The sequence below is a fragment of the Nomascus leucogenys genome, chromosome 5, assembly GCF_006542625.1.
Source record: "Nomascus leucogenys isolate Asia chromosome 5, Asia_NLE_v1, whole genome shotgun sequence".
NCBI classification, from domain to species: Eukaryota; Metazoa; Chordata; class Mammalia; order Primates; family Hylobatidae; genus Nomascus; species Nomascus leucogenys.
The window spans coordinates 55,668,415-55,681,402 of NC_044385.1; the positions used below are offsets into that span (position 1 = coordinate 55,668,415).

A 12,988-nucleotide genomic window follows, 5' to 3' on the forward strand; every position below is an offset into this window, starting at 1 on the left:
GTGCACACGCATCACGTTGAATCAGAAGGTGTCTCCACGACTGTACACATTACACATTCCTATACCAGTCACACTATGTTTAAAACACAAATTGTGCAAGTGAGTCTTCGAGAATAAGGACAACTTCTAGAGGGGGGATGGTATGGTAGAATTCTGGAAGAGTGTGCTGTCTGGCACCCATGAAAAACCCTTTGATCCACTTTTGCCATCAGCCCTTTGACACCCCTCTCCTATCCACTAACAAGAACAAATCAAGAAAATGAGCAAATCACATGGCAAGTCCATTTTGAACAACTTTTATTATACGTTTAGTGTTCTCTATACAAAAGAAATCAGTTTTTTTACAGTGATTCAAAAAAAAATTCAGAATAATTTGGCCTTTTCATTGCTCATGCAGTCAGTTTATAAGTCCATGTATTAGATGGTCCTCCACGGCCCAGAAGTCTTCCCTGCTGAAGGTCGTGCGTGACACCCTCAGATACACATCTGTCACTGACAAAGTTGGTTAATGCAAAATAACTCGCAAAAAAGAAAGAACATGATGTGAGAGGGGTTAAAACAAGGTCTGGCATGGAGTTAAATGTTTAACCAATGGAAAAAAGATCAGACCAATTTGTGTGTGTGTGGATATGTAGGAAGGGATGGAGACACTGGGAAAAAAATTTCCCACGGGAAAGAACAAATTGGAATGGTGGGGAATATGGGTGTGTGGTGGGCGCAGGGTAGGAGGTCCTCCAGGGTCCAGCAGGGGTCGAGAGTGGGAGCAGGACAGAAGGTGGCCACGTCACAGGCGACTGATGCTCAGCTCAAGGGGAGTGTGAAGAGGTTGGCAAAGAGCTGGGGAGCCGGGCAGAGGGACAACACTGACTGAGGACATTGCAGTTGGGAATCAGAAAAAAGGGGCAGCTCAGGGGCATCTGATCTGCCTCATTTTTGAAAAAGAAACAGAGTAATGTACAAAATTCTGGATATCTTCTCCCAGAGTTTTGTGTTTATTGCTTCACCGAAGTCTTTACATCTGTTGAACTCCAGCCCAGCAAATCGCAGGGTGGCAGCTTGCATGGGCCCTGCTGCCTCTCTGCACCCTGTGGCCATGGGCAGAATGGACAGAGATGCCCTCACTTCTGAGGAATACAGCACGCTGAAGGCCCGATGTGTTACAAAGCAAGAGACACCATTCTACGGGGTACGGTCTAGGGTTCACAGTAACAAACACCAATCAGCTATTCTATTCCACTGGCCCAGGTCTGCCCTTAATTGCATGGCTGGGTGAACCACACACAGGCTGATCACAGACAGACTGATCTTGGTTTCAGAAACAATCCTGTTTGTCTTTCGTTTTGGGAGGCATGTGGGGATGTGGGAGAGGCAGTAAAGAGGTATGAGAGGGTGAACCAGAAGGACAGATCTTAATACCTCTGTTTCAAAGGAGGCAGCTGTGGTGAGATGAAAGAACACTGGACAAGGAGTCAGAAGGCCCAAGTTCAAGCCCTAACTGTACCGTAGTTTATCAGCTATGTGATCTTGAGCAAAAATCCCTTCACTTCTGTGGATTTGCATATCCTTGTCTGTACGATAAATCAATTCAGTGACATCAGCTCTGGGATTCCTTCACATGCTGAAATCCGATTCTGTCCTAAGCTAGATGCCTTTGTACCTATTTCCATTCTCCTCATTGTGGAACACCCATTTAATACTAGTATGCTGATAGGAGGAACAGCAGTTTCGGGTGAGGCTTGAGATACTGTTTGGTGGGCGCTTGTGGCTCTCCTGGATGGTTCTCCTTTCTCTCTGATCCTTCTCTGAATGTGTCTCAGGAAGGCCCATTATTAGTAAGGAAGGGAAAGAAAGGACACTTCCCTAGGCTTGGGCTGTGCAGGCTGGGGACAGCCCCAAAGTCTGGCTTGAACTCACATGGGGTAGCCCCTGTCTAGGTTAAGGGAGGGGAATGCTAGGAGATGGTCAAGGGAGGGCGCTGGTCTGACTCTGCCCGGCTTGCCTATGCCTCCCAGGGCCTTGGTCTCCTCTTGACATATCAAGCTCTTTGTTTCATTGTTTTGAGGCTTCTCTATTTTTCCTTTTTAAAATCGGGGCCCTCCTCCATGCTACTGCTTGGCCACCACGCAGAGCTCAAGCAGGATCCTTTGCCAACTAACAGGGTAGATCCAACAGCAACCATGGGCTTGTGTGTGTTTGGCTGGGGCTGGCCGGAGTGGTGACTGGGCAGGAGGTCACTCTGCACCCAGGTGTCATGAGCGGGGAGCGGTGCCCTGCGCCGGCCTCCCAGGAACCTGCTGCCCTGCCACTGAGAAAGGATTCTCTGGCACCAGCCCCAGCCGACGGAAAGCCTGAGAGCCTTCCTCTCCTCAGAGAGTTAGCAAAGCAGCCTCACAAAGACAGACAAAAATGTGCTACTTCCCTGCTCCTTCCATCAAATGGGCTGTTTGTGATGCCCTAAGACTTGGCCCTGCTCCAGCACAGGGCGCCAGAAAGAGCCCGCTGCCCGTGCCATTGCTGGGGTAAAGTTTCCCACTCCTTCGGCTCAGATGCTCTCTCTAGGTGCTGCCAACAGGAATTACCTAAACAGGGCCCAACCCTGATGGCCTCTCCTGCTCCTCTAAGTTGCGTTCCTCACCCACACAGAGCCCTTTGCCTCTCATCTCACGCAACTTGGATGTGGACTAACCCTCTCCAAGACAATGTTGGAATCTGGATTGCTGTCCCTTGGAAGCACTGCTTGGCAACAAGGCTGTGGTCTGCTGTATGTATGCGAGCATGCATGGGCGCTGCGTGTGGCAGGGGAGCTTGTCCCTTAGCTGGGAAACCCACACATCCTCGGGGGTTTCCACCCTCTTCCCAAGGCTGTGGTCAGGGAAACTATGAATGTGGGCTCAGTTGCACCTTGCAGGGCACGCAGTGTTGGCACTGGCTGATTTTCAGACCTGTGGTCACTTCTCCCAACTTCAGGGCTTGCCAGGTGCAGGGGCGACGGGGTGGACCAGATGTCTCCAACCTCTCAGCACAAAGGAGGGTGCTGGTTTGGCTTTCCTGTTAGCTTAAATTCAACCATCTCCTCAAAAGCAAGGCAGGGAAAGATGAGTCCCATTCACCATCACCCAGGCAAGGTGGGAGGCAGCTGTCCCCTGATCCATGTACTTCCCGAACCCTGGCCTCGACAATCCTTCAGGGGAGCCCATGCCTCTCTGTAGAAAGAGGTATTCAAGGAGGAACTGAATGCGAGACAGAGGCATAAAAATACAGACAGGTTAAGGAGCTCGCCCCAAGAGGCAGAGCAAAGAGGCTCAGGAAGCAGGACGGTTTCTCAAGCCACACCGTGGTTCTTGACTGCTCTGTCCTGCCCAGCCTTGGTGACCAGATGGACCAAGCTCTCCCTCAGAATCCCTCTCTTCAAGCTCGTAGCCATCAGTGGCTTAAGCAGTAGAGGGAATAATGCTCCCAGCTTAATGGCCACTGTGTCCCAGCACTTGATTTCAGGACTGTCAGCCCCGTGAGGGCAGGGACCACATCTAACTCACACGCCATGGTATCCACAGCTCAGGCCTTAGTTCAGACTGGATTTCAGATTATTTGCTGAATGAATGAATGAATGAATGAATGAATGAACAAATGAGAGCACAGGAAACCACAGCTCTTAGGGCTGAGCACACAGGTGGGATTGCAGCCTAGTCAAAGGAACTTCTAGAGTTACTGTAAGATGCCCAGCACTTTCCTCCCAGCCAGACAGACTGGAGCGCCGGTGGCATGGTGCTGTCCTGGCTTCACTGTTGGTATGTCTTGGGGTAGTTGCTTGGGAGACCCAGCTGGCAGGCAGTACTGGGCAATTCTGCTTTCCTGCTGAACTAGGGTGGACTCTGACATGGGCTCCATAGAAAATGCACCCTCCTCTTCCCCAAAGGAGCTGCCTCCTGAATCCTGCAATCCCCACGCCTCAGCGTTGGATCTCTCTGACCACCTGCCTTCCTTGCTTGGGGAAAACTTAATTCTTTAGCCTCAGATTTGCTTCTACTCAGAGAGGTGTGATTGCATGATGATGGGGGGCAGCTCTCAGCACCCACAGAACAGCAGCCTGAGAGAGAACTAATAGCATTTTCTTCATACACAAAGGACAGTACAGAGCCTGGCAGGACAGTGGAATGAGGTGCAGAGGCAGGCTGCGGGCTTACTTCTCCCCCAGACCCTTACGAGGGAAGTAGCCCTTCCCAGTCACCAGGTGGTGTGGCAGACTTGCTCACCATCCCTTCCTGCCCTAAGAGCCTGCTTTCGGTGCAATGGGTACACTGGCATGTACGGTGCAGTATGGAATGAGTGTCTGAGAAACTGACTACTCTGCTCAGATCCAGAGCGTTTTCTGGAAAGGCCAGTCCTTTAATTCAGCTCACAGGCACACTTCCCTGACATTCGCTTCAGGGACAGTGGGCCTAGTATCCAAGCAGGTGTTGGAGGAAACCCAGGGCAGGGGCCCTCCAAGCTCGCACCCCACCCCCTGCTGTTTACCCTGTCCCCTTGCACTGTGATAAGCTGCCCTTCAGGCATCCAGGCACCAGCCCTAGCTGAGACTTGGCCCAAATGACCATCACACACTCTCAGGTTCAAACAACCCTATTGGCTCAGTTCTGGGCTACGGTTTCTTATCAGCAGACAGAGAGTGTGTGTCTATGGGCTTGACCTTCAACTGAATGATTATTAATGATGCAAGCATTGCTAATACCTTTGCAGCTTAAACATGTGGCAAATGATGCTTTAATAAAGTCACTGAAGGACAGAGCCCTGGTCCGGCCCAGGCCCCCTGGCTAGCAGCTGCAGGCTCAAATCGGAGGCTGTGCCCATGGCAGCTGATCCGTTCCTGGGGATCAGCTTCACCCTCCTGAAACTGACCTCAGCTACAGAAACAGCTAAAGGGTTCCTCTTAGACTCAAGATCTCCCCCTCTCCTTCTCTGTCTCTGAGGCTAGGTACCTTTGGTTTCAAAAATGCATTAGGTGGGGAGGATGAAGGCAGCACCTTCGGTCTGAGAACTGCAGGTCTGTGAGTGTCTCCATTTGGGGTGACTGGTGGCCGCTTCTGGTCCTGCCGGAACATTTGCATAGGCTGCCCTGCTCTCCTGGAGATAGACGTCGCTGGAGGCTTCAAGGCTTGCAGGGAGGGGCTGGGAACCTGGGAACTCCAGGGACAGATCAGCGCTGCATAAGGCATACAAAAAGCATTGAGTCCTCCCCAGGTGGGGGCATCACAGCACTGAGTATGGTGCCACCTCAGGGTCCCCTGATATGTATACACCCCAATGAAAGGGCAGACCTGCTCGGTTTTGGGGCAAGTCCCCATCCACACACCACGTCAAACAAGAGCCTCAGTGTCCTACAGAATTGGCTGAGAAGATGATATCTATCTGCTAGAGATGGAAGGGGAGCAGTGCCTTATGCCCCAAACACACCAGCAAAGCTTTTGCATCACAGGGTTCCATCTCCTCGAGGGTGGCAGCATGGGCCCTGGCCACGTGGACAGGTGCCCTCTACTCTGGACAGAGTGGGTGTGGCCCTCTATCTACATCCTGGGTTTAACCAGTAGGGAGGCAGGAAGTCCAAACCCAGCCTTTTTCTTCTCTCTAGAGGTGAGCACAGTGCCCCCAGGACCAGCCACCTGATTTCCTTCTGCTTGAGGTACACAGTCACTGGCGTTGAAGTCCTTTCTATCAGTGCCCACTCCTGTTCCTCAAACGTCTTCAGAGTCAGTGCAGCTCACATCTTAGATACTCCAGAGAAAAGGGCAGGGGAGGAATGAGGAGCAAGAGGTAAACACACCTCCCAACCGAACCAGAGAGCAGCAAGGAGGCCTGCACACCTTCTCCCTGCCAAAAATACTGTCATTTTCCAGAAAGGAGCCAAGCCCAGCTCAGCAACTGACAAGGCCGAGGCAGAGGGGTTGGGGGCCAGGGGAGGCATATGACGAGAAAGGCATCCTTCGGAAATGCATTGGCCCAGAGGTGGTTTGAATATTACAGCCTGTCTACGTGTTCTGGTACGGATTCAATCCTTTTTGCCTATCTTTGTGGTCTCCTGGGGGAGAATCCACTTATTCTTTCTTTTCCAGGGACTCTTTTTCAAAAGGAAAAGAAAACGGAGACATTGGGTCTGGAGGGGAAGATGCACAAAGCGAAATTAAGACTATGAGAAGTCCTGTAACCAACAGAAACGGTGAGCGTGTGCCGAGGCTAAGGGCGGGCAGTGTGGTGGAATGCTCGGGGTGGCTGCGAGACCGGGCGAGGGGCCAGGCTCCCTCCAGCTGGGCTCAGCCACGGCTCCAGCTCTCCCACACTGGTGGCACCCGGGGCTGAAAGGGGGGTCATTGGGAGGGGGCTTGTGGGTGGCTTGGTGGTTACTGGTCCTCACAGCTTGGCAGACCCCCATATCGTACCCTTGTTACTGAAGGTGGTGGTGGCTTTGTGGTAGGTCTGCAGTGGTTTTGTCTCCCCTTCTCCCCTCCTCCCACTTGCAAAGTGGTGGCTGTGCCTGGGTGGGCTCCGTTAGGCCAGAGAGTAGATAGCATTGACAGGTGACGTGGCCTCTGAGCTTTCGTTGCCCTCTGTTTCCTCCTTGTCCTTTTTGACCGTGTACTGGCCGATGAAGGAGCCGTCTTCATTGAACTGGCCCTCGCCACCCTCGCCATAGTCCACCAGGCTGTCGTCACTCTCCTGCTGCTTGATGGTGCCGTCCAGAGATGTCTGACTGCCCTGCAGGGGCTTGTTGTCCTCATCACTGGCCAAAGAGAGACAGAGAGTCTCAGGTGGGGTGGGACAGGGCAGCCGGCCTCCTGCCAACACATGCCCTACACAACTCAGAGAGGATGGGACCCAGGAGACCACCCAGTCCAGCCCCCGCTTCATCCTCCCCTGTCCAGCCTGCTCTACAGAAGGGAAACGGAGGCCTAGAGAGGACAAGCACCTTCTCTAAGGTGAGGTTGCAAGTCAGGGCAGGGCAGGAAGTGGAGCCCATGCTTTGGGGCTCCTGGTCTGGGTCTTTTCCATGAGACTGGGTCCCTGTCTGTGGTGGAAGTGGACAGAGGATGGCCACCTCATGGTGAGGCAGAGCCACTGCTTGTGAGACCACATGGGATGGTTCTAGTCCCGAGTGTGTCACTGTGTGGTTTTGTGACCTGGGCTTCAGTCTGTCCATCAAGAGGGGCTGGCCCAGCTTTGATCTCCCAGGACCTGTGACTCTGCAGGGAAACACTCTTGCCTTGACAAAAAACAAGGCTTTTAAAGGAACAAACCTCTCCCCCACCTCTCTGCTTGTCTGTCTTGGTGTGTTTCGCTGAGCTATCTTGTTGATCTATAAAAAGATGTTATTGCTTTGGGCCTAGCACGTACAGGTGCGCAAGAGTGGTGGTGGTGGGGGGGGGCGGGGCACACGGGTAAGCGGGTGATGCCAGCAAACGTGAGAAGACAGCAAGGCTCTGAGGATCACGCCCAGCCCCTTCTGAGGCCCACAGGTCCTGGCCCTAAGCTCCCCTTGTGCAGGGGGAGCTGGGAGGCTGCCGAGTAAAGCTGCACGGGCTGCTGGGAACAGCCACCCAGTCAGGATGTCTGCTGCGCTCCTGAGGAGGCGCAGGGCTGCTCTCTGAGCCAGCGTCTGTTCAGGCACCATGTCCCTTCCCTTGACTGGAAAGGCTCAGAGTGGGGACCAGGTGGTGCTGGCTGCACTTCAGAGGTTAGCCCAGTTCCTGGGCAGGAGGCAGCTCAGGATGAGCAGTGGGAGTCTGGGTCTCAGCGGTGGGACCATAGCGGTGCCAGGCGGTCTGAGCAGACGCACACTGCACCCTGCCTTGCCCCCAGCTCCCTACCCACCCCCAGTCCTTCCTCAATGTAGGGAAGACAACCAGCTGAGTTGCCATTATAGTGGGCAGTGCGTTCTCACTTCTAATAGCAGTGTCGGGCAAAGACAGCTGTCAGGGGAGGGCAGCGAGCCAGAGCCGGGGCTGTGTTAGAAGATGGAAAGCTATTAGCCCACTCCCCGCAGTGCTGCCCCATGAATACAGCCTAACTGTATTCATGGGACAGCCGTGCATTGGGAGATGGTGTGAGTGAGGCAGCTCTCTGGGGCTGTGCTGAGTTTGTGCAGGAAGCGGAAGTCACTGTTTACCAACTGGAGGAGGGGAATTGCCAGGCTCCTCTCCCCAATTGCAGGTCTTATTCGCATGCACTCCTTCCCAGGGCCCTCCATCCCATGTGCAGGGGCATGAGGACTGTGCTATGGGATTTGTGGGAATTCCTCCTCTGGTTCCAGGCAGCTAAGCTAAGTGCAGCCACTGGGCAGCGACAGCCCAGCCAGCGGAAGGGGCGGGGGAAGAGATCTGTAACATGCCAGGCTGTTGAGGGGACAGGGTATATAGGTCTGAAAAGAACAGACCGAACAGACCTCTTCTGAGGGAAGCTTGAAAGAAACCAGAAAGACTAGGGGTGGCCCTGGTCTGGCCACCTGTCGGCCTCGCTTCCAAGACATCTTCAAGGTCTAGGTGGATGGACATAGGGGAGAAAAACAGAGGGTGCCCCATGGGAAAGGTGGTCGGCCACTTAGCCACAGACTGGAGTGAGAGGAACAGCACTCCTCACCCTTAGGCCTGTCCCCTCTAGAAACTTAGTTCTTTCTCTGACGTATTAATTTCAGCCTTTTCCCAGGTTAGGGCTCTTAGACTCATCCAAGGGAGGGCTCTAGGACGGATGCTGCAGGCCCTCCAGAGCCAAAGCAGAGGGGTGTGTGCGTGTAGGGGTGCAGACTGAGGCACGCTCCTATGCATGTAGACCCAGCGTCAGTGTCTGTGGGGAGGAGGCAGGGGTTTTTGCCTGACAGCTTTGGTGTCTGGGGCAGGAGAGGTGCATGAGGAAGCAACTCCTCGCAGTACAGGTTGCCCAGCCCTGTATTGGAGGAGGTCCAAGCTCTTCTGGCTGCACCAAGAGTCTGGGGGAGGAGAAGCCCCGTGGCTTTTGGAACAAAAAGCCAGGGAAGTCTCAGCCCACAGGGAAGCTGGGCCCTGCCAGGGAAGATGAGAAGGGGGCTCTCGTGCCTGCCCTTTCAGGATGCTTCTGGGAATGTCGGGACGAGGTGGACAGTCATGGCCCATAAGCCTGCAGACAGGCTCCTGTGTGGGCAGTGGCTCTACCACCCATTGATCTGATTATGCTTGCCAGGCTGATGGGCAGAGTGGCAGAGGCCCACGACAGGAAAAGGAGACTGCAGCAGAGGACAAGGGGACCTGGGCCCAGGCAGTAACTGGGTGGCGTGAGGAGGGAGGGCTCTGATCAGACATTCCCTTCCATAGCACTTGGTCTGGGAATGACACTCCACAGCCCACTCTGCATCATCCTTCAGCTCAGAACATACTCACCATCTCCATGGACCGACAACAATGTTGTTAAGCCCAGATACAAAGATGCATCCAGGTAGGATGGGAGCACGGGTATAGAAGTATAGAACAGCAGCACCAGCTGGAAATGCGGGCCCCGGCCTTTCCAGCTTTGCCACTAACTCACTGGGTGGGGACCTTGGAAGAGTCTTAGACAATTTGCTTCCTGGTCTGGGCGTCAGTCCTCTCATCTGGGGCATAGGGCATTGGACCAGATGCCTTTCCAAGGCCCATTCCGGTCTAGAGCCCAAAGATGTCGCCAAGTTCAAGGAGAAACGACCTGGAATCACCCCACCTTCATTCCTTGAGGCTTTAAGACATCACAGCCTCCCAGGGTCATTATCTTCAGGGTTAAGAATGGAGTGTGGGCAGAGAATCAGCCTGAGAGCTGAGCTCATCTCACGGCATGAGGGTCCTGGGGCTCATGTTCAGAGTGAAAAGGTGGAAAGATATAAATAGCAAGCTTGATACATTTGAGTTGTGCAGTTGAATGAATGAAATGCTGTTCGTCATACTAATGCACGCATGTGTCAGGCAGTGTCTCCTGGGGGAGCAGCCTTGTCTGGCACTCTCAGAATGAGAAGCCTCTGAGTAAACTCAGCAGCATGCACTCTCCACCACGGCGCCGCCAGAGAGGCAGAGTGACAGCCCAATGGGCAAAGACAGCTACTCATGGCCTCTCAGCCAAGCGGAGCTGCTCTGAGGTGAGGGTGGTGACTCAGGGACAGGGAGGACAGCCTGCCTGAGAGAGGAGGAGGGAGATCACGCACCTATAGTCAAACGAGCCATCCTCTTCCTTGGGGTCTTCAGGGCCAAGGGGAACATCCTTCTTTTCTCGTACTTGGTCAAAAGGAGAAGCAAAGACACAGACACGATGATTAAGTACATGCCCCTGCTCTCCAGGGCTCCGCTGAATGCAGGGCCAGAAGGCACCGCCCTGGGCTCACTGACACTCTTTTTTAACAAGGCACCATCCACGCCTCCCTTGTTTTTGCTTCCTGTACTCAGTTGCCAAGTTGACTCTGCCACCTCCTTCTCAGCCCCAGGGGTCTCTTCACATCCCTACTGACAACTGAAATCTCCTACCAAGCTCCCCCCACCACATCTCCATGAAGTCTCCCCAAAAGACCAAACAGATGTGATCGTTTCCTTTGCCAAAGGCAAACACTCCACTGTTTGCACCTTTCTTACTCTGCTCTGTGATGTAACTATTTGTGGACGTTTCTCATGCCTATCACAGAGGGCTACTTCTTTCCTCAAGGGTGGGGGTCTGTGTGCTTCTTCACAGTTCCTAGCAGAGTGCCCTGGGCAGAGAAGACACACCGTACACACCTATGGGATGGAAAGTGGCTCTTCTCTGTGACCCCCTTCTTGGCATGCCCCCTTTCCTCCACTTCCTCTGTGATGTGTGAGCATTCAGCCGAGGCTCTGCCTTGTTACTGTGCTCATTCTTTCGGTGTCAGCTACAGTGCCCTTGAGGAGAGATCATTTTTCCTCCAGTATCGCTGGTGCACAGCACAGAGGCGGATGCACAGCAGGCACTTACATGAAAGCCTCTTTATGTATCTTTTTTTTTTTTTTTTTTGCAGTGGTGCTATCTTGGCTCACTGCAACCTCTGCCTCCCGGGTTCAGGCGATTCTCATGCCTCAGCCTCCCAAATAGCTGGGATTATAGGCGCCTGCCACTACTCCTGGCTAATTTTTGTATTTTTAGTAGAGACAAGGTTTTATGTTGGCCAGGCTGGTCTTGAACTCCCGACTTCAGGTGATCCACCCATTCAGCCTCCCAAAGTGCTGGGATTACAGGTGCGAGCCACCGCGCCAGGCCTATGTGTCCTTTTTGAGATACAAGGTGGATAATCATCTCCATTTTAGATGAGGGAAACTGAACCCTTGAGAGGTGAAGAGCATATCACGTAACTAATTAGTGACTGAATGAAGACTGGAGGGAAGGCTAGCGCCCAGGCCTTGTAGCTCCTGGTTCACTCATCTTTTTAAGGGACCAGGGGCTTACTCTGTAGCTGGAGGGCAAGAGGTTAGTTTCCAATAACTGTTTGGAATGAGATACTTTCTGAAAGGGCAAAGGACAGCTCAGAGCTGATCTGCTGGGTTCTTCCAGTATTCCACTTCCACCTGGAACAGGCGTGAACTCAGTCTACCCAAGTCTGACTGTCAGATGGAGGAGGCAGCCTTTTCCCTAACTCAGGCTTTCTCTGTTACAGAACCAGACAGGCCCAGCACAGCAGAACAGAGTGAAAGAAAACATCACTCACCAGTAAGGGATGATCATTTCCTGCCCTCCCTTCACTTAAGGCACAGCTCTTCAGAGTCCTAGTCTGCGGGTACTTGGGCATGGGGAATGAAAAAGAATCGAGTCTCCTCTCCCTTCTATTTCCTGTGTGTTGAGTTTTAGGGGGGTCCTAGGGGAGGACCTGTTCTAAGAAATGGGGAGAAGGAAGCATTTGGGGAGCATGGGTTGTGTTTGGTGATGGGGCTTTCTGGAGCAGGGAGAAATTACATTCTGTAGTCCAGCCAGATTTTTGCTTTCAGGGTCATCCATTATCCTGTCTCCTGTCCCTACCCACCCCATCACAGACAGATGGCCCTCTTGCTCCTGTGTAAAAAACAATCAATATTTCCAGAAACAGGAATGCCAGAGGTCCTTGTCCTTGACCTTGGTATGTCTGGGCTGCAGGATCTTTTTTTTTTTTTTTTTCCTTTTTTGAGATGGAGTCTCGCTCTGTCACCCAGGCTGGAGTGCAGTGGCACGATTTTGGCTCACTGCAACCTCTGCCTCCCAGCTTCAAGTGATTCTCCTGCCTCAGCCTCCTGAGTAGCTGGGATTATAGGCACGTGCCACCACACCCAGCTAATTTTTTGTATTTTTGGTAGAGATGGGGTTTCACCATGTTGGCCAGGCTGGTCTCGACTCCTGACCTCAAGTGCTCCGCCTGCCTCAGCCTCGCAAAGTGCTGGGATTACAGGTGTGAGCCACTGCGCCCGGCCTGGAGGGTCTTTTAAAAAATTTTATTTATTTGAGACAGGGTCTCACTCTGTCACCCAGGCTGGAGTGCAGTGGCACAATCATGGCTCATGGCAGCCTTGACCTCACCAGGCTCAGGTAATCCTCCCACCTCAGCCTCTTGAATAGCTGGGACCTCAGACACCTGCCACCACACCCAGCTAATTTTTGTATATTTAGTAGAGACGGAGTTTCGTCATGTTGGTTGGGCTGGTCTCAAACTCCTGACCTTAAGTGATCTGCTCGCCTTGGCCTCCCGAAGTGCTGGGATTACAGGTGTGAGTCATTGTGCCTGGCCAGGGGCTGAAGGATCTTGAGGTATCCTTGGGATTTTAGGGAAGCTCAAAGTGCTTTAGGGCCACGGGGGTCCCTACCAGTGCCACCCATCTTCAGCCTCTCCCTGCTCCTCGCTTCTGACCCTTGCTAGTGGTATCGGCGGTTACACCGTCATCCTGCTGAGCGCCCACCTCTGGAACTGTCTCATGTGGGTGCTGCTTCTGCCCAGGCCCTTCCTCTCCCCATTCTCTGGGACACGGTTAGGGAAAATGAG

The 12,988-nt window shown here is 53.1% G+C and overlaps 1 protein-coding gene across 16 annotated transcripts in view; it reads right to left on the minus strand.

Moving 5' to 3' along the window:
* Window positions 1-280: 280 nt before the first annotated feature.
* NFASC (neurofascin) overlaps window positions 281-12,988 on the minus strand; it is a 196,361-nt gene continuing 183,653 nt past the window's right edge. For all 16 annotated transcript variants that reach the window (XM_030813150.1, XM_030813139.1, XM_030813145.1 and 13 more), the window contains 2 exons: window positions 10,187-10,256; window positions 281-6,772 (listed from right to left, as the gene is read on the minus strand). In XM_030813150.1, the coding sequence (XP_030669010.1) occupies window positions 6,541-6,772; window positions 10,187-10,256 (302 nt within the window). In that variant the 3' untranslated portion in view covers window positions 281-6,540. The remainder of the gene's footprint in view (window positions 6,773-10,186; window positions 10,257-12,988) is intronic.